The 19,155-nt window shown below is 39.8% G+C and overlaps 1 protein-coding gene and 1 long non-coding RNA gene across 2 annotated transcripts in view; both read right to left on the minus strand.

Moving 5' to 3' along the window:
• Nucleotides 1–2,947: 2,947 nt before the first annotated feature.
• LOC130599459 (uncharacterized) overlaps nt 2,948–19,155 on the minus strand; it is a 67,822-nt gene continuing 51,614 nt past the window's right edge. Inside the window, exon 2 of the long non-coding RNA XR_008972236.1 lies at nt 2,948–3,671. This is a non-coding gene — a long non-coding RNA (uncharacterized LOC130599459). The remainder of the gene's footprint in view (nt 3,672–19,155) is intronic.
• The window catches only part of UVSSA (UV stimulated scaffold protein A), a 53,766-nt gene continuing 38,341 nt past the window's right edge, over nt 3,731–19,155 (minus strand). Inside the window, exons 10-13 of the mRNA XM_057409835.1 lie at nt 15,376–15,559; nt 14,354–14,465; nt 8,459–8,642; nt 3,731–4,484 (exon numbers count right to left, since the gene is read on the minus strand). Coding sequence (XP_057265818.1) covers nt 4,391–4,484; nt 8,459–8,642; nt 14,354–14,465; nt 15,376–15,559 — 574 coding nt within the window. The 3' untranslated portion in view covers nt 3,731–4,390. The remainder of the gene's footprint in view (nt 4,485–8,458; nt 8,643–14,353; nt 14,466–15,375; nt 15,560–19,155) is intronic.

A 19,155-nucleotide genomic window follows, 5' to 3' on the forward strand; every position in this document is an offset into this window, starting at 1 on the left:
CTGCCTTGGTGCCCAGAGGCTGCATGAGAAGAGAAGCACAAGAGGAAAGCATTTGGATGGGCTGCTGGCAGAGCTTCCCCTCCTTGTGCTGACCAAGAGTTTGTAGGACTGAGCAGAGCTCCGTGACCTGTTAAACATGTTGAGATTTGCAGATAAGAATGATCTGTGGAACTTAGATCAGCAGCACTGCACCTCACAGTGAGGATCTGGAGTGACATATGTACAGTGTTTGCGTGGAGCATGCTCTGCAGCACATCCGATCACACTCGTTTCCTGCTTCTGCTTCAGCACTGGGGAAAATAAACACTCACACCCATGTGGAAGCAACATCTAATTCCTACCCTGGTCAAAACCTGTGGCAAACTCTCCTCTGGGTGCTGTTAGCCTTCAGCTGCCAAAAATACTATTACAAAAATCCAAAGATATCCCAAAGCAATTTCCAAACAAGCAGAATCATTTATTATGTTTCCATATACCTTATATAGTGCATGAGGATAAGAGTGGCTCCGTAATGGTGTTATAAATATCACAAATTAATGGTGGATGCAATGCCAGCACCTTGTCATTATGCAAATTGGAATGTCGGCAGAAATGGTTATTCAACAATCCCTTTCAAAGTAACCAGATGCCTAATGCTGCTCATTACAGCTAAACTAATTAGCACCACATTTAAACCATTTTAATAAGCTTTCTCCTTAACCCCTTGACAAGAGGGGTTTTCTGATGCTACAACCATACGAGCGCTCGGCTGGGCTTGTGCTGAGGGCACTGATAGGCAGAAAAGCAAGAAGTCCACTCAAAATTACAGTATTGAAGTTCCAGACATTTAGGGACAAAGAAGCAGATTGCACTGGAGTAAAGTCTAGTTCAGTTTGCCCAGCCTCAGGTGCAGCCTGTCACTAACACAAAGCATCACTGTGCCCTCCTCCCAACACAGCAGAGCCTGCTCCCTGACCGCTCTCCTGAGACAGTGCTAAATCTAGGCTCTGTACTACCCAGGCCTAACTAATAGTTAAAGCTCAACAAGGACATGAGTTAATTTCCTCCTCCACTCACTCAGCTTTGAAGGAGAGGAAGAAGAGGGAAAGCAACTCAGAAACATTAACAATTAATAGCTCTCTCCACTTCTTTCCTTTCAAGTCCCACAGATGGAAGGGCAGTAATTTGGTCCCTATTTGTCCAGCTGCCAGGCAGACCCAGCTCTCCTCCATATGTATTTTCCAGGGCATGTACTAAGTCTTGGGAACTTTAGCATCTCACCCAGCTGAAGGGGTCTTCAGTGCTGCTGGAAGGGGAAGGTCCAGGCTGGTGTTGATCTAGGCTGCTGCTCTGAGGCCTTAACAGGAAAAGGTTTATTATTTTGCTTTCAAAGAAAAACGTGTGGGTTTTCTTCTCCAGTAATGTTCACTTTGAGCTCACTGATGCCTTCCCCAACCTGTAAGCTGTTCTGTGTGCCTGATGCACTGTCCATGCAGAATCACTTACAAATCCGGTGTCTGGATTGCTAAAGACAAGCCTCAAGTAAGCTCAGAGAAAATGAAATCACAACGTTATTGTGCAAAAGACGGGTATGGACCCATCCTGCCTCAAGAACTTCAGAGAGGATGTGCCGAAGGATTGTTTTTATTCAGAAACCCTGCTCATATTGTGATGTCACCTATTGCTCATTTACGTCACCAAGTGCTTTGTATTAGAGCCAGTCCCTTGATTGCAACCTTAAACAGCACTACAATCATATGTGCTATAGTCTTTTCTATAGTCTTTTCCTCCCCACATGCAACTGAGTGCTCAGGTATGAACACCCATGGAGAAGTCTGCTTTCAGTTCCCATTTTACCACCAAAACAGCACTAGTTATAAAAGGATGACTTGGGTGCATCAGCACAGCGAACTGCAGCTCAGAGTTACCACATCCTTTTAGAAACACAGACTATTCATTGAGTAGAAGTATGTTACAGCACAACTGCAAAGGCGCTTGAGTTATAAAGGCAAAAGCATACAACAGAAATTATGTGAATGACATATTTATTTATTTCTCCAGAAGCCCTGAGGACAGGAATAGAAAAGTTCCAGTAGAAACATCACACAGTTTAGCAACTAAGATGCTTGCAAAGCTGAGATCTCAGAGACCTCAAACTTGTAAACTGCTGGAAGTGACACACAAAGAGGTGTGACATTTAAAAACCAGACTGATTTATCTCAAACTTGAAAGGATTTCTATTTAAGAAAAGGAGAAAGTTCTCCAAACGTTCAAATGACGTCTGACCACGTCTAATGAGAATGTTCAAAATGGCAAAACTCAAGACCTGTTGCATGTATGTACGCTGAGTTACCCTGTAGAGAAATCACTTGATTAAACAAGGCAATAACTAAGATGGGAGTTGAAGCACTGGAAGTTCCTCAAGCACTGGATGAAGGGAAGTTACATGCTAATAAGAGGCAGTGCTACAGAGGATGTGTGTTTAACATGTTCTCCTATGAAAAGCCAATGGTCTTTCTTGCTTCAAGGCAGAAAGAGGAATTAAAAAAAATCATATCCAACTGGGTTAATTCTCCACCTTACAATGAAAGTTCTTGCAACAAAACCAGAAAAAAAGGAAGTAGAAGGGCTTTAGAAAAGGGCACTGCTAACCTGGACCAAAGTCCATGCACCTGTGTCTGCTTGCTGGGAAACCTTAATTCTGCACAGAACAGTCATTTTAGAAAAACACCTTTTTGCATGTGCTTTTAATAAAGAAAGGGGCAGAGCAAACAGATCACACAACAGGATCAGGTTTAACTGGTAGATCAGACATTCAGGTCCAGATAGGAGGTTTCAGCTGCTAGTTTTAGAACTGATGTGACTGAGTGGCATCATAACTGAGTATTAATAACTAAGCACACCTTTTTCTCATGTATTTCTACCACTTCCTTTTCTGATCTTGGTCTTTGGCCTTTATTTTTATTGCATGTTTTTAATTCCACTAAAGGCCAAAATGGTAACTCCATGGGGTAAAGCACACCTACTGTTTGCTGGAAATTTTCTAGTGCTGACATCTGATGTTCACAGCAAATAAGGGTTAAGTGCCACTGGACAATACAAATTCCCCAGTCTTTCTACAGGGAGAAAACATGTCTTATAAATGAACACCTTCAGTCTGGGCAGGCTCAAGAATCTCTGAAACAGTGGCATAGCAACCTTTGTGGCTCTTTTAAATGTTAATCTCCAAGATCAAAGAGCTTCATTTGGACTGTTCTGGGGTCCCAGAATCCAGTGATCTATTTTACATTCAAATGTGCAGGATGTGGTTGTTGATGAGTTTGTCTTGTTGGGGTCTTTTCATGCGTGTGTCTTTAATAACAAAATCAGTTTAGCAGTTGATTCAACTGATCTGCTGATGAACTTGGTTTGTCCCCGTCTTCAGTTTCACCTGAAGCCTTTATTGTCAAGTTAGCTATGCTGATAGTAAGAGTGGCTTTGCTTCCAGTGCAGTGGACATCTTTTGCTGAAATCAAACTTTGCTCCATTCATTATTTGAAGGCATCAGTTGATTTGGATATTTTTCTGTGTGTGTACACAAGAGGTCTTCAGAGGTAGTCAGGAGCTCCTGTGCTGCGTAATGTAGTGCACTTTCTAGATTATTTTAGGCTGAGCAAATCGTAGAATCATAGCGTATATGGGTTGGAAGAGACCTTAAAGCTTATTCAGTCCCAACCCTGTGCCATGGTTGGGAGCACCTAGAGCCGGTTGCTCCAAGCCCCGTCCAGCCTGGCCTTGAACACTGCCAGGGATGGGGCAGCCACAGCTTCTCTGGGCAAACTGTGCCAGCGCCTCAGCACCCTCACAGGGAAGAATTTTTCCTAGTACCTAACCTAAATGTCCACTTTGTCAGTTTAAAGCCATTCCCTCTTGGTCTGTCACTACATGCCCTTGTAAAAAATCTGCCTCCAGCTTTCTTGTAGGCCCCTTTAGGTACCAAAAGGCTGCTTTGGTAGATGCCTTTCTCTGGTGGAAATCTTGACTGTTTCTAAGGCATCTTTTTTTCTAAGGCATGCAACTGGAGGCAAATTACAACACACATGTTCGTAAAGGAAGTATAAATTACATGAGCCCCTTAGGAAGGAAAAAACTCCAAACATTTCATCCAGAGTATGTACAAGTCATAAAACATGCTCTATTTCATGTATATTTCAAATAATTGAAATAATTGTGGAATGCATTCCATTCTATACTTCCACATCTTTGTCAAAATTCATGTTATTATCAAATAAGTTAAAGTTGAAAGCAAAAGAGATTATCCCAGTAAAACCACACCAAGCACAGTGTTTCAGTACAAATATGAAGATCTATGCTAAAGGTTTTGTGCACTTGCACTTTTGTAATCACCTGAAGGGTAAAGAAGATTAACAACTTAATTCAGTGCATAGTTAAACTGGTTGGCAAACTTCTCGTGCTTCCTTTGGTCCACTCGGTTCATCGCTTTCACCACCCGTTTCATGGCACCTCTGAAAGAGAAACACAAAACAATAAACCCAGTTATGTTGATTCTACACAGTATCAGAGAACGTTTATGAATGGGGGGGAATGAACTATGATTAATCACTCCCAGGCTTCTGAACACTGCGCTGATGAGGCTGAACAAATTTGTCTTGTTAACTAAATTAGCTGCAGCAATACAAATAGTTTAATTCAAGCAATGTTTTTATTAACAGGAGTAAACAAATGAAAGTCCTTCAGCCTAATGGCTGTGCATTCCACCCTCTGAGCACTATTTCTGATAGTCACACAGAGCAAGTTTGATTTTTCAAAAGCACCTAACTTGCTCTCGGGGTGTGTTTGGGGGGGAAGATAACTAAAGGTATCTAACAGGATCTAAAAAACCTAAAACCCAGAAACCCTTATGAAATCCGACCTGCAGAATCTAGAATGCTTGCTGGTCAATTCATGTAACTATAACCTATTTAGCAACCTTCCTTTCAGAGGTTACTGAAACCCCATTTCATCAGCTGTGTGCAGAGTAAAATGCGTTTGCTCACACCAGCAGCATCCCCACTCCTAAGCAGCAAGTTTTTAGTCCACAAATACAACACTAGTTTAGGAAGACACCAGAGATTGTCATGTATCTCTCTGCAGAGAGATGGATAACTGCTGCAGAACAGCCAAGTGTTTAGAGTTTAGCATTGTAAGGACAGTATGTCCAGTATCTTATCCTTGTATATAAGTGGAATGGGATCTCTGCTGTGTCATGATGGGCAAAAGCATTTTAGCCCTCCACAGTGACTGCTGTGCTTGAAGACAACTCTGTTGTGTTCTTCGGATTCAAAAACGAAATAAAGAAATCAACTTTGGAGCTCTTAAGCTTTCTGATGCTCTTAAATCTGATGAGTGTTGCTGCTCTTTATTTGCTGCCATTGCTGCCTCCCAGTAAAGATGGTGCCAAGAGATTATCTTCTTTTGCAAGTGACTGTTATGCTTTTGAACTGGGAGACTGGAGACACGGACAGTTTTTCCTTACACAAACTTTGAGTGAAGATCGCACAAGCTGAGGTGTTGAGGGTGAGGACAATGATGCCTAGACAGCATGTGTAGGAGCAGGAGATTCTCATAACAGGCACAGAGAGAGTAAGTCTATATATCCTTTAACTAGCAAGGCAGAGGACCGTGTTCATAATTCATAATCACGAGGGGTAAGAAAGCAGAAGTCAAAAGAATGCTCTGTTCTGTTTCTGGCCCCACAGAAACTTACAGTAGCTGTTGTGCACATCTGAGTTTATCTTATCTAGGGAATTTTGTCCTTCACTGATTCTAGAGTTCCCATATTTACAGGTTACTCTGAGTGTCTCTAGCACAAAAGCTCAGAAATCTGAGGCTGCTATTTGCAGGTGTGCTGAGATGTCACCCTGCCTCTGTTTATGAAGAAGGAAACTCTCCTGACACAACTATGTAAAGACCTGGGTGCCCTGCCAACACGGGAGGTATACCACCTAATAAGGGCTTGGTTTGAGGAACTATGTCTCGTTTAAGAACATGGGCACTGATTGATGTCTCCTTTGATTTCTACACCAAAATGCAGTTGGCAGGTTCCATCACACATGGATGGTTTCAAGCCTAGTGATGTTAGGCTCTATCACTTCTGAGGATGCTGAAGGCTGTGCAGAAGACAAGACATTCACCTACTAGTGTGCACCAAGCTCTTTCAGGATCAGGCCCTACAACCGCAGTAGCGGAGCTGGAAGGGTCTATCTCTGAGAAGCAAGCTGATGTCTGTTTTAGCTCTCCATAACAACTTCATTTCAAAAGCCATTTTGAAACATCTCAAAACAGGGGATACTTCTACATGGTGGGATTAAAGATCTTCTCAGCAGCGACTGTAATGAAAACCAATATTCTGAAAAAATGCCTTGGGAGAGGTATGCTTTTAACAAAATTCTGCCAATAAAGTTACCAGAGTAAGGAAGATGTGGTCATGGGTTTGCACTTCAAATATTGCTAATTGGTAGGAGAAAAGTGAGCCTTTAGCAGTGCAGAGTGGCCTTGACACTTTCACGTCATGTAGGTTTTACATTACCACCACTGGATTGTGCGATACTGTAAATGAAATGAGATCCCACTTTGATGATCTGTGTGCAATTTCACTTAACTTTATTGGCAGACTAGAGCTTGGGTTTATCACCTATACATTTCAAGTAATTTGGGGTTGTTAGAAGGAGCCAAGGTTATCATCTTATTTAGTGCTGCAAAGCATGAAACCTATTAAAACATGACAGGTTTGATACCCTATGCCCGGCACTAACACACACTCAAAATCATTAGCACAAACCACAATAAACCAAAACCAGCTTTTAAAATTTGTTTTGTGAAAGCTGATATGAAATTCTGATCATTAGAACTGTGTGTCCCTGACTTCTAAGCTAGGTGAGATAAGAATTCCACAGAAAATGTGTTATTTCTGTGACTAAGAGCAATGTGGATTTGGCTTGGTTATTATAACCATTACAGCAGAAAAGGGAAAATAGAGTTTAAACAAATATTGTGCCTTGGATGCTGTTCAACTAATCCAGTATGTTTAGGGAATAAGCTACCATTAATGATCTTATAATAATAATTTTGCTTTTTTCATTTGAGAACTTTAAACTTTTCACTTTCCTTTGACTACTTGAATTTTACATGTGAAACTCTTTCAATAGCTACATCTGCTTTCCATTTGAGGAAGACCAGAGCATGCTTAGGCAAATTTATGTTGCAGCCACATCTAACCAAGACTAGACATCAGAAATAGCATTACAGAGTGGACACGTGGAGATAGTATACATTCTAAAACCATAGGCTCCCATTTCTCTTTGAGCTAGAGTGTCTGCTTTAAAGTTAACATATGTCTATGTAAAACAAGGACGTGCCTTTGTTCTACATGTCTGAATGCTAATGCCATCCAAACAGGTTCTTCTCAGTCTAAATGTAGGCCAAGAGATACTGTTTTCACATGTGCAGGAAGGAGAGAGATACATACTGAAACAGCACCATGGTGGGAAGAATACCGTGTCCACATGTCTCTGGTACACCGAATAATCATCTCCAGACTCCTACACTGAGAAGAAATCTGCAGTAGGTCCCAGGCCTTGATATTTACAGAGGGCAGAAGGGGTTAAGTGAACAAGGACCATAACACAAGGATCCAAATATTCATGGCAGGGGGATTGGAACTAGATGATCTAAAGGTCCTTTCCAACCCTAACTATATACTATGATTCTTAACCAGCTAAATGCATTCTTGGTATAGGAGGAGAAAACTGTAATGACAATGTGTCCCTGAACAATACAGAGGAAGGGATCACTGTGTGGTGGGAAGGCACTGCATCAGGCCCAGCTAGCAATTTAGTATGTCCAGGAGTGAGAGAAAACACACAGTCAAAACTTTGGGAAGGTCTCTGAGCATAAACTAGAGGTGTGAGGGCAACTGTCAACATGCCAAAATCCAAGGGGTTCTGATAGATCCTTTTATTAACTGAAGTTCTGCTCAGGACAGTTTATCTTAGGCTTTCAAAAGAGAAAAACTTCATTTTCATTCCATTTACACTACTACAGTGCTTCTGATGCTGTAAATTGAGTCACTTTGAACACATCACCTTCTTTCCAGATCCAGTACTACTTGCACACGTAAAGTAGCATCCATCCGATTAATAAATGATCATCCAGAGAAGCTAGTACAGCAATTAAAGATAAAAATTTGTGAAGGATGGAAAAAAAAATCATAGGAATACAAATCAGGGGAATTCTGTAAATTAACTGAACACTGTCAAACAAATAACCTTGGTCATCAGTACTGGCTGCTCTTGACCCTCCAGAGATACAGAGGGCATTCCTGCTCTGCAGTTAGTGAAGAAAGTTGTTTAGTAAGTGCATGTTAATGTAGAAACAGAAAGTACCAGTGAAACATAAGGAAATAGTTCTCTAAAGCCTGATAAATTGCTAAGTGTCTTACTTATTGAAGACTTTCTTCTCAAGCCGGGAACGAGAAGTGTTAGCCTGCTGCTTCAGGTCTGTCAGATTTGGGTATTTTTTCTTCTTCCCTTTCTTTTTCCCTTCTTTTCCATTAATTTTAGAGGAACCAAGATCCACTCCTGTGGCTGCTTCAATTTCTCTCATGAATTCTGGATCTCGCCACTCTGTTTAAAAGGAAAAGCACACACTTTGAAACTCCAAACCCAGGCAGAATGCAGACTCTTCTAAGGTAAAGGCTTTGTCGCTGCTAGGAGAGGACAGTCACTGTGCTGTAAGTTGCATACACAAAGAAAGACTGGATAAAGCAGTTAGCCAAAATGACAGATGTTGATGAAGAAGCCCTGTGAGTCTGGGATTAGTATCTATTAATAGCTGCTATAGATAAAACCGTTCTGTAGGAGGACTTAAGTTTTTGCAGTACCACAGCAGCAAAATTCCAAGGAAACTATTCCATGCAGGAAAGGTGACACAAACACAGTGATTATTATTTAGAAATGGAACAAAAGGCCAACAGTGTAGCTGAGCACCTTATCTCCAGAGATAAATTCTGAGTAAGCTTTAAAATAAACCTAAGCTAAATAGAATATGTCAACTTTTGAGCAGAGTAGGGTGATGACATTGGAACTCTTCTGCATCAATCATATTTGCTTCTAAACATGAGCTGGTAGCTGACACCTAAATAGCGCTTGTGAGTATGACAACATGACCCTGTTGCCATGAGCCAAATTTTGTATCTGAAAAAGATGTCTAAATCAAGTTTATTCTCTTCACAATAATAAGAGTTAAATTTATCTCATTGAAAACCTGTTTTATGGTTTTATCAAAACTTTAATGCTTCAGAATCCAACCGTACCCTGTAAATGGATTCTGATCAGAGATGCCACCACAGGAAAAACTGTAAGCTCTTTAAGGAAACTGTGGTCTTTCACCTGTAGTAGAGCCTTGCATATCAGAATGAGGTAACACAGTAGAAAGTAAAAAAGTGGCCAGAGGATGGATATCTTCAAGGGCAAAGTTAGGAAAATGGCATTGCATTAAAGACTTCAAGCATAGGGGTTGGGAACAAAATGTAGCAAGCACCACTTCAAAGAATAACATGGTCCCAACTCAGCATAACTGCCAGAATTCTGCAATTTAACAACCGATAGCTACCATTCATTTGTTACATAGGTTCTTGTATGTCTATCAGCCTTTTTTGCCTGCAGACATTCTAACACTAATGTCTACTACCCTTATTTAACATCTATGTAGGTATAGAAAAATAAACAGTCCTAAACAACTCTACAATTTCACTTACACACCAAGTGACTGTGTATAAGTCACTGAGTGTGATAAGTATTGCTAACAACATTTCAGGAAGGTCAGAGGCTATGTCCTCACTTAAGAACACAATGTTTAGGAATACCAGAGCAATTTTCCAAGGAAAGGTTAGGTCTAACGTGCTATGATATGTGAAAGCAAGGACCGATTAAAATCCAACACACCAAAAGCAAGAGGAAAATGAAGCTGTGCAAGGAACTGAGCAGGAGTATAGAGGGAGAAAATAGAACACATATAATTGATGGATCATAAGACCTCACAGACTTCTTTTTTTGAAGGAATACAGAACAGCACAATTCAGATACAGGAACGATTAATCCAAGATTAAGGAAAAGTGTCTAAACAGTTTATCTCCCAGTAATAAGAAGGCGTCACAGTTTAGGAACCCCCTGAATGGAGCAATTGTTTAAACACAACGAAAAAATGCCGGCATCCAGTAGAGATGAAATGAGCATTTGAGTAAAATGAAGGAGCAATTTAAAAGCCTTTGAGAAAAATCAATAGAATGCCAGGAAGAGCAGCCTTTTTGAGCATCGATGGGCCCCTAAAGCTCTTCATACATTGTTACTGAGTTTAACAGCAGGGAAAAGAAAATTACACAGTTTGCAAGGGCAGGCAGGAATCAATACCGTAGTTAGTAAAGAGATGCTATTTCACATCTGACTGGCCAGCGGCCTGCCTTCACCAGCCTGTCCTGATACCTGTTTGTTAACAAGTCACTAAGGGCTGAAAAACCAGACACTCTTCAGGGTTGACACAAAAAATAGGCACTTAATTTGCTCCTGTGTGCGAACTATTGGAAAAGGATGAACGCTGCAGATTAGCAGGTCAGCGTAATCCCACCTGATTCATTGTTTCAGGACTGAAGAGCCCAAAACACCATTCTGTGGACATTAGCTAGAGTTTAAAATCTTATACTAAGTTAAAAAATGCTCTTTAATATCAATGGCAGTGTTGTCAAAACATGGGTATTATCACACAAACTGTATTATTTTACAGAATTATTTTCCACTTCAATTACTCAAGGATGAAAATAAACCTACTATCCAATAGGAAAACTTGTAGGAAGAATTTTGGTGCAATTTAACCTCACCTCATCTTTTAATGCCGTCTCAGAATTTTTCAAACTGTTGTCATTGGCAAATGATGTTGTCAATGGTAAGACCAAAGCACTTACAGTACAGAGTGGATTCCCACTTGTATATTTCCCATAGCAGCACTGTTCAGACTTGCTTCAACTCCTTTGCAAATAGAATCCAAACCAAACACATCCCAATGGAAACCAACCAACAGCCCCCCTACTCCAAACCACAAGCCCAAACCAACAAAAGGCCATTTTCAAAGGTTGAAGAAAATACTATAAAATAAATATAAAAGTAGTGAGAAACAAAGCAGGGAAAGTGGATAAAAATATTTAGTGACATCTGGTATATGTGCGTGCATATATATAAATGTGTGTATATGTATATATATATGTATATCTATATATGGTTTTATAAACCTGCAAGGTTTTGTCCAATAAACTAAGCACTACAGCTTGTCCAGTATCTCCCCAGACAGATGAGCTGGACCTTTGTATGACATCTCAGCTTAACAACGGCACACAATAATGCAACGCAGCAATGTCAACACTGGTTTGGGACTAACATACACATCTGTGTGGGCCAGAGGTGAGAATCCTCTAACAACACCAAGCTGACACTGTAATAAAAATAAATATTATGTCTAGCCTCAAGCAATGGCAATTTCACAGAAAAAAAATAAATCAATATTTTTCAGTGCAAGTGATTTTTAGACCAAGAGTATTAGTTTCTAGTTTGAAACTAGTCCCTCAAGAACACCTACTAGCTTAATTTGCTAGTTTAAACATAGTTTAGGTTTGTCTGGATTGAGAGCAGTTCTGAGAAGGACTTAAGGGTGTTGGCTAATGAGAAGCTCAACGTGAGCCAGCAGTAGGCACTTGCTGCCCAGAAAGCCAACCATGTCAGGGGCTACATCACCAGCAGCATGACCAGCCCATAGAGGAAGGTGATTCTCTCCCCTGACTGCTCTCTTGACAGAGGGACATGGACCTGTTGGAGTGAGTTCAGAGGAGGCCACGAAGATGCTCAGAGGGCTGGAGCACCTCTGCTCTGGAGACAGGCTGAGCTGGACTGGTTCAGCCTGGAGAAGACTTGGGGGAGACCTTAGATCAGCTTCCAGTACCTAAAGTGGGCTACAAGAAAGCTGGGATGGGGCATTTTACAAGGGCATGTAGGGATAGGACAAGGGAGGATGGCTTTAAACTGGCAAAGGGGACATTTAGATTAGATATAAGGAAGTTCTTTAGTGCAAGGGTGGTGAGGCACTGGCACAGGTTGCCCAGAGAAGTTGTGCCCTATCCCTAGCAGTGTTCAAGGCCAGGCTGAATGGGGCTTGGAGCAACCTGCTCTAGTGGAAGGTGTCCCTGCCCATGGCAGGGGGTTGGAACTGGATGAGCTTTAAGGTCCCTTCAACCCAAACCAGTCTGTGATTCTATGATAACAACTAAGTTGGGAACTCTCCTATTTGCACAACACCCAAACCACTGCCCTGGTTTCACAATTCAGCTGTGCCCATGCTGTTGCCTGGATGCCAGTTTAGAGCACTTCACTCCACATGGGCAAGAATGGAAACTGCCTGTAAACACAGCACTTCGACACATGCAAATACGAGGAGGGGTTCAGTACCCCCTGCTTTTGGGGGGTGTTGGTAACTGCCAAGCACACTAACTCAAAGACAGCCAGATCAGTATTAAAGGAAACAGGGTGGATGAGTTGCGTATTTAAAAGCACATTGATTTGACATAGACCCTTATGAATAACAGACCAACAACTGTTCATTATGCTCTGAAGGGATTTCGTGGAAGGTTTAGTAAACCTCATTAATAACATATATGACTGTGAAAGTGATGAAATACTGAGAGCTTAAGGGAGAACTAACTCTTTAAAGGGAGCATACTACAAGTTATCAAAATGATAAAGCCTATAGGTAAGTTTAATTAGAATGCAGAACACTCACCTAGAAAAAATAACTTAAACCGGAGAAAGCTAAGGTCTTCTGGAGGAAGACAGATTAAATAAAAGCTTTGAAAACAAATCTGTCCCCTCCAATTATACACTATGTCTTTGCTGGATAGATCCCTCTCTCCCATCTTCCTTTGCAGTCCATCAACTTCCAGTAGTTCCCTGGTTGCAATCCCCCTGGCGCTCTATGAAAATCTACCTTCTGTCCATTACTAATGAGGTTTAGTTGGACTATTGCAAAAAAGTCTCTTATTCTCCTTGGAAGTCTTCCTGCCTGCGTATTCATTGCTTGCTGACTTTTTCATTGCCTGTATTCCTTACCTAGCAGTCTAGAGCTTTATCCTGGCTAAAAATGCCCAAATAATCTTGGGGAAGGATGAGCTTTCCCTCCTCACCTGAAAACAGCATAGAGGACACAAGGAGAAGTTCGTTAGTTTTGCTGTCTATCCGCATTGTTTGAAAATGAAATCCAGAGTATTGCACAGTAACACGTAAGCAATTAAATAGCAGAGGTCTGCTTGCTCTTCTCCCCAAGCCCATCACAAATATCATGCCTATTAGAACATCCAGACTAGTTATAATGCCAATAAAGCCCAAGGTGAGGGCTTCCCTTGTTCCAAGTATTTTCCAGTGGTGCTGCACAGATGCATAACATAGCAAGGCTAAGAATTCTTCTAAAACACAAGTAGTAAGTGAGTAGATATAGGAAATAGAGAATATATGAATAGATACAGGAAAAACAAGTTCCCACAGTGTGACAAAAAAACAACTCTGCCAATATCTGTGGTAACACAGTGATCCTGATTATATCAGCATTACATTACATAAATCACAGCTTTTAGGGACCAGCAAGATAAGACAAGTTCTTTTCAGAAGCATGGGAACAAGTCAAGCATTTATCACGAAATAGGTTTAATTGTCCTTAATAAACATGTTCCTTAAGATAAAGGCTATAACTCATCTGTCTGAGAAGCGTTAGGAACATTGTAACTACTGGAAATAAAGAACAAATGCAATGTTAACCTTATTCAGTGTACACATGCATCCATATTTATCACATAAGTAAGAATCACTGCAAATGATCCGCAAATTAGAATCAACCGAGAGAATATGGTTAGGAGCAAACCAGAAATATGATCCAGTTCTATGGATCTCAGCCTCTGCCTTTACCCACAAAAGTGTCAGCTCTTCATACAGCCTGTCACATTTGATGTCTAAAAAATGTCCTATACAGAGACTGTTGTCCAATGCGTATCTACGCTGTATCTATTCATAGATACAATATATAAACACAATAAATGAAATACATAGATACTATGTAGTTACAATCTACACAATAATTGTATAGATTATGAATAAATTGTAGATATTGTGACTATTGTATATAATATATACACAAACATATAGACAATAAGGATATGAAGCTTCCATTTACAGCTTATCTCCTACCTCTGGCTTAGTATTTTTTGGTTTGTTTTTTTTTTTTTTTAAGATGTTATGCAGACACAAACCTGGCTGAGCTGCTTGCTTCTCAAACCGCATCTTTTCTTCTCTGGCTCTGTCCTCAGCATTTATGGGAATCCCAGATTCATCCCGAGGAATTATCTTTCCATGGAAAGGACACTTCAGAAAGAAAGGGAGAAAAAAAAAATATCAGCTCCCGAATGGAAAGAATATGCTTACATGTTATACAACATATTTTAAAGTCAGACTCTGGAATCAAGCAACAAAACCCTCTACTTGATTCTCATTCCCCCTTAGAAAGCATGAAGATCCCATACACACCATGTGTTTAATATATTCATGATCTCAAAGAAATAAGCTCTTTGTGATATGAATATCCAATTTCAAGGAGTCAGGCAGCACATCCTGTCAAGTCACAAGGGCACCAATGCTGCGTCATATATTGTTGCTTATGCAATATCCCCATCGTGTAACAATCCCATTTAAAGTATTTTAGTGCATTCAGATCCTTCAATCTCAGATAACAGAGGAAGAACAGGGATATTAGAACAAAGTACTTAAGCAAAGTATTTCTGCTCATAGGGCTCATAATTTAAGGTTGCATAGGATTTAGCTTTCATAAAACCTAATTTGCCCCTCAAACACCCAAGTTTCTAAATACAGTTAATACCAAATGCGCCTTTAAATAAGAACTTTTCAGCAACTGTCTCTGCTTTACTGACAGGTAAATGTACTCATATGTAATATGTAAAAATAAAGTATAAATAAAAATGCCCCAAATATTTGAAAGTTCCTTAAATGTTCACAGCTTCCTTACCAAAAGGATTCTTCCCATACGAAACACATATAAATAGTAAATTTAGAATCATAGAATGGTTTGGGTTGGAAAGGACCTTATGATCATCTAGCTCCAATCCCCTGGCCATAGGCAGGGAAATTTCTCCAGATACAATTTTCTTCTACTGCCTCAAGCTATATTTGCAATGTGAAATCAACATTCATGGACACGTTTTAATGAGATCTTCTCCATATAGCACATATCCTGGAAGTTAGGTAACTTAGTGCCCACCTTAATCCGATCTTGTCTTTCACACAGCCTTCCGTCAGGCATCCGTGCTCGACATTTATGTTTCACTGGTTCAAACTTGCCAGCAAATGTGATATATCTAGTTTTTAACATTTCACTTATTTCTTTATTTTCCACCTCTTCCTCTACTTCACTGGGTGCCCAAAATCGATGCTCAGAAGCAAATCTGGGGAAACAACGAATGACAATTATTCACAAAGTTGTAAGAAAGCACATAAAGATGCTGGTATCATCCTGCGGTGAACTTACATGTAAAAGGAAAGGAAGCTTTACCAGTCAGTTGGATAAACCCAGGAATCTAACATTCTTTCTTATGACTCCTATATTATGAAGATGTTTTTCAAATATCACAAAAGCCTGTCTAGTATTGATTTCTTGTCTAACCTACCAACCTATTACGAGGCTTAGCTGTGGCTCATGATCTGACATTCAGCGTCAGTTATCTGATATCCAGTTCCAGTGAATAACTTTGTAATTCTGTAATTAAGATTCTTCATAACAAAATACTTCTGTGATCAAACACAGAAGACAGATTAGGGAGGAAACAGTTTGATCTTAACTTCTCCTGGTAACTGTATTCCTGTAGCAGCAGAGAAGCAGGAGCTGAAATCAGTGTTGCAATATACTGAGACCAAGGACGAGAGCAAACAAGCAGCTGAACCTTATAAACATTCATTATTCTGGGTTTTCTTATACAGTGTCCATAAGTCTGAGAAACTTACAGGTGTTCCTCTAGGAAATTAAACTAATCCATTGGAAATCTATTTTAAAATTAGATTTCTTTATTTACAAAGGTAAATTACATAGGCAAATGGACGATTAGTACCATGACAGTGGATGTGGGAGTGGGAGAGAAGGGGAGCAAGAACCCTTGAGTGATGGAGGATTTTCAAATTTTCTTAATAGTAGTCATATAATTTCATTTTAGCCACCCTAGGATGCCAATAATGAAAACAGGCAACCCCAGAGAGTGATTACCTGACATTTTAGATGCCAGTCTTAGGATGCAATTCACTGTCCCTCTGATGTTTCTTTCTGCTAATCATGAAAACAAATTAGGGTGACCAGCTTAAGTTTAGATATCTAACTTTGAGACATCTGAAGTTAAACAACAACAATCCCATCCCAAACTTAAGGAAAAATAAGGTCAAGAGTTAAAAATACAGCTAAACTAAGAGAAAAAAATAAAATTCCAGCCTGCATGTGGATATCCCGAGATGACACGTCTTGAGAAGGATATCCTTTAATTCATAAAAGATACTTTACAATCACTTTCTTCCACATAGCTTTTCCACCCAATCCATCCCAGACTTATATGAGAGGAGGAAATTCTTTCCTGTTAGGGTGGTGAGGCACTGGAATAGGTTGCCCAGGGAGGTTGTGAATGCTCCATCACTGGCAGTGCTTAAGACCAGGTTGGACGAGGCCTTGGGTGATATGATTTAGAGTGAGGTGTCCCTGCCCATGGCAGGGGGGCTGGAACTAGATGATCTTAAGGTCCTTTCCAACCCTAACTATTCTATGATTCTATGATTTCCTCTATCCATATCCAATTCCTCTCACTCATTAATATCTTTGGATACCATCCCTACCTCTGAGACTTCGCCTTCTGCCACAGCCATGCACACATGAACACTGGCTTCACTAATCACAATCTCAATTCCACGAAGCACATAAGCTAATACTTAAAGTATTACTTTAGTGGGCCTGAAGAGTTTTGATGAATTTTATCTAAGCAAGTTTTCAGCAGCTGATAAGGGGAAAAAAAAAAGGTAGAGGAAATGATTTGACCTTTACAACCTACAACATATACAACTGCTGGCTTTACTGGAATAGTTGACCATTTAAAACTATGTAAAGAGATTAGGAGTAGGTTAAAAGAGGGATCAAGCAATTTTGAAGCCATTCTAGGATTTGCCAAATCTTCAGGAAAATGTTCAGCAAGTCAAGTCCTTGTTGAAGAGATTCATGTTATCCAATAATTCCTTCCTAGAATAGATCTTGTTAGTGCTAGAAGAATTTTAACCTGCTATAAAGTACAAATAGCTTCCTTCTGGTAAATCAGGTGATAAAGGAAAAAGAGATAGAGGCTACTTTAACATTAAGCTTTATAATGTGTTTCCATACTTTTCTTTGTTTAAAATAAAAAGTTTTCAATTCTGCAAACTACAGCCTAAACAAAAAAGCTCTAAGAATCTTTATAATACACCAACGTGACTTTAGTTAGATGTTTGAATGGTGAAGTATTTTAGCTTCAGGAAATATGTGGCATGAGTGTACAACAGACAGGACTACAAGAATTAAATAGGTTTCTTATTTGTTTAGTTTGAAAACAATTCTGAAAACAACACTGACCGCTGGCTCTGTGTTACTAACCTTACAAACACATTGAGGGGAAAGCATTGCTAAGAAGACACCACACAGGATTTCTATGTGCAAGGTAGCCTTACAGAATCCCTTTGTAAAATTCTGGTGTCCTTTGGTGGTCTGAACTCTGCTCCCCCTCTAAATTATCAAATTACAATTATATGAGAATGAAGCAGCATTTAACAGTCGTGCATGCCAATCTTCTCAATTAAGAAAAAGACCTATTTTACATCTTCCTCTCCAAATCTGCATCCTACAAATCCCAAGAAAATCAAGATTAATGTTTTACTCTATATGTCATCAACCACTATTTGGGAAGTGGACTTAAAATAGCCTGATTTCTACACAGATATTCATATATATTGTTTACTACAAGCATAGAACTTACTTTCTCCCAGCATGACTTACAAGCACGTGAGAAAAGAACAAAGCAGTGTGAATTCCCTAAGCGTTCTGCTTTCCTGCTGTTGCAATGTAAGCAACATTGTAAAAAGGCAGAACATGAAAACTTTCAAAACAATGCATGTGACAAGTGAAACCTTTTTGTAAGAGGAATCAGAAGGAAAACAGATAATCAACAGATCATCACCCCACTCACACTCATAGAAATGAGTGTTACTGATCTAGACAAATAACAGAAGTTTTAATGGAAATTACACAGTTATATATTAGGAGGAATAAAAGACAAGTAGTGGTTAACTGAAATCTAAGACTAAGTTCCTGGAGAAACGCTGCACTCCTTCAACAAATCTGTATCAACTTCATTCCTAAGCTGCTTGGAAGGTTATATCAAAAACTTGAATAATGTAAATGTATGATGCATTTAGGAGGGTTAAATGAGCTAATTCAAATATCCTAGTCACAGCATTAAGAACTGCTGCACCAGCTAGTTTACTTATGATCCTAATTTAATTCAAGGAGGAGGGCAGATGAGTTTGGAAGGTCCATGCTATCCAAACCAGTCAGTTAGGCTGGCATAGTCTCTACACAGTACAACACGGGTATACACTCTCTTCCCCCCTAAAAAAAGTACTACTAGAGCTTTATACACTCATTTTAACAGTCCTTAAACTAACTTAGTGAGTTCTGTGAGTGAAGGCAAAAGTAGGGAAAAGGGTTTGGTACAAGGTTTTTGTAAAGCCCACAGTTACCTTCTAGGGAAGGCGATAGTTCACCATTTACCAGCTAAACAAAGCTTTAGAAAATCATCTTCCTGGTAGCTGCATTCTATTAAAATCTAAATTTATTGTGAATGCTCCAATTAAGTCCATGTACTGTTAAATAGGTGAAAGAGAAAGACTCTTCCACTTCAGATTTTAAAAATTCAAATTCCATACACATTCTATATGTGTTGTCTGGTTTTTAGGTTTGATTTTTCCCCTAGGCATCTTCTAG

The sequence above is a fragment of the Pezoporus wallicus genome, unplaced genomic scaffold, assembly GCF_028554395.1.
Source record: "Pezoporus wallicus isolate ANWC-B61680 ecotype Strahan unplaced genomic scaffold, APGP_CSIRO_Pwel_v1 contig_8512, whole genome shotgun sequence".
NCBI classification, from domain to species: domain Eukaryota; kingdom Metazoa; phylum Chordata; class Aves; order Psittaciformes; family Psittacidae; genus Pezoporus; species Pezoporus wallicus.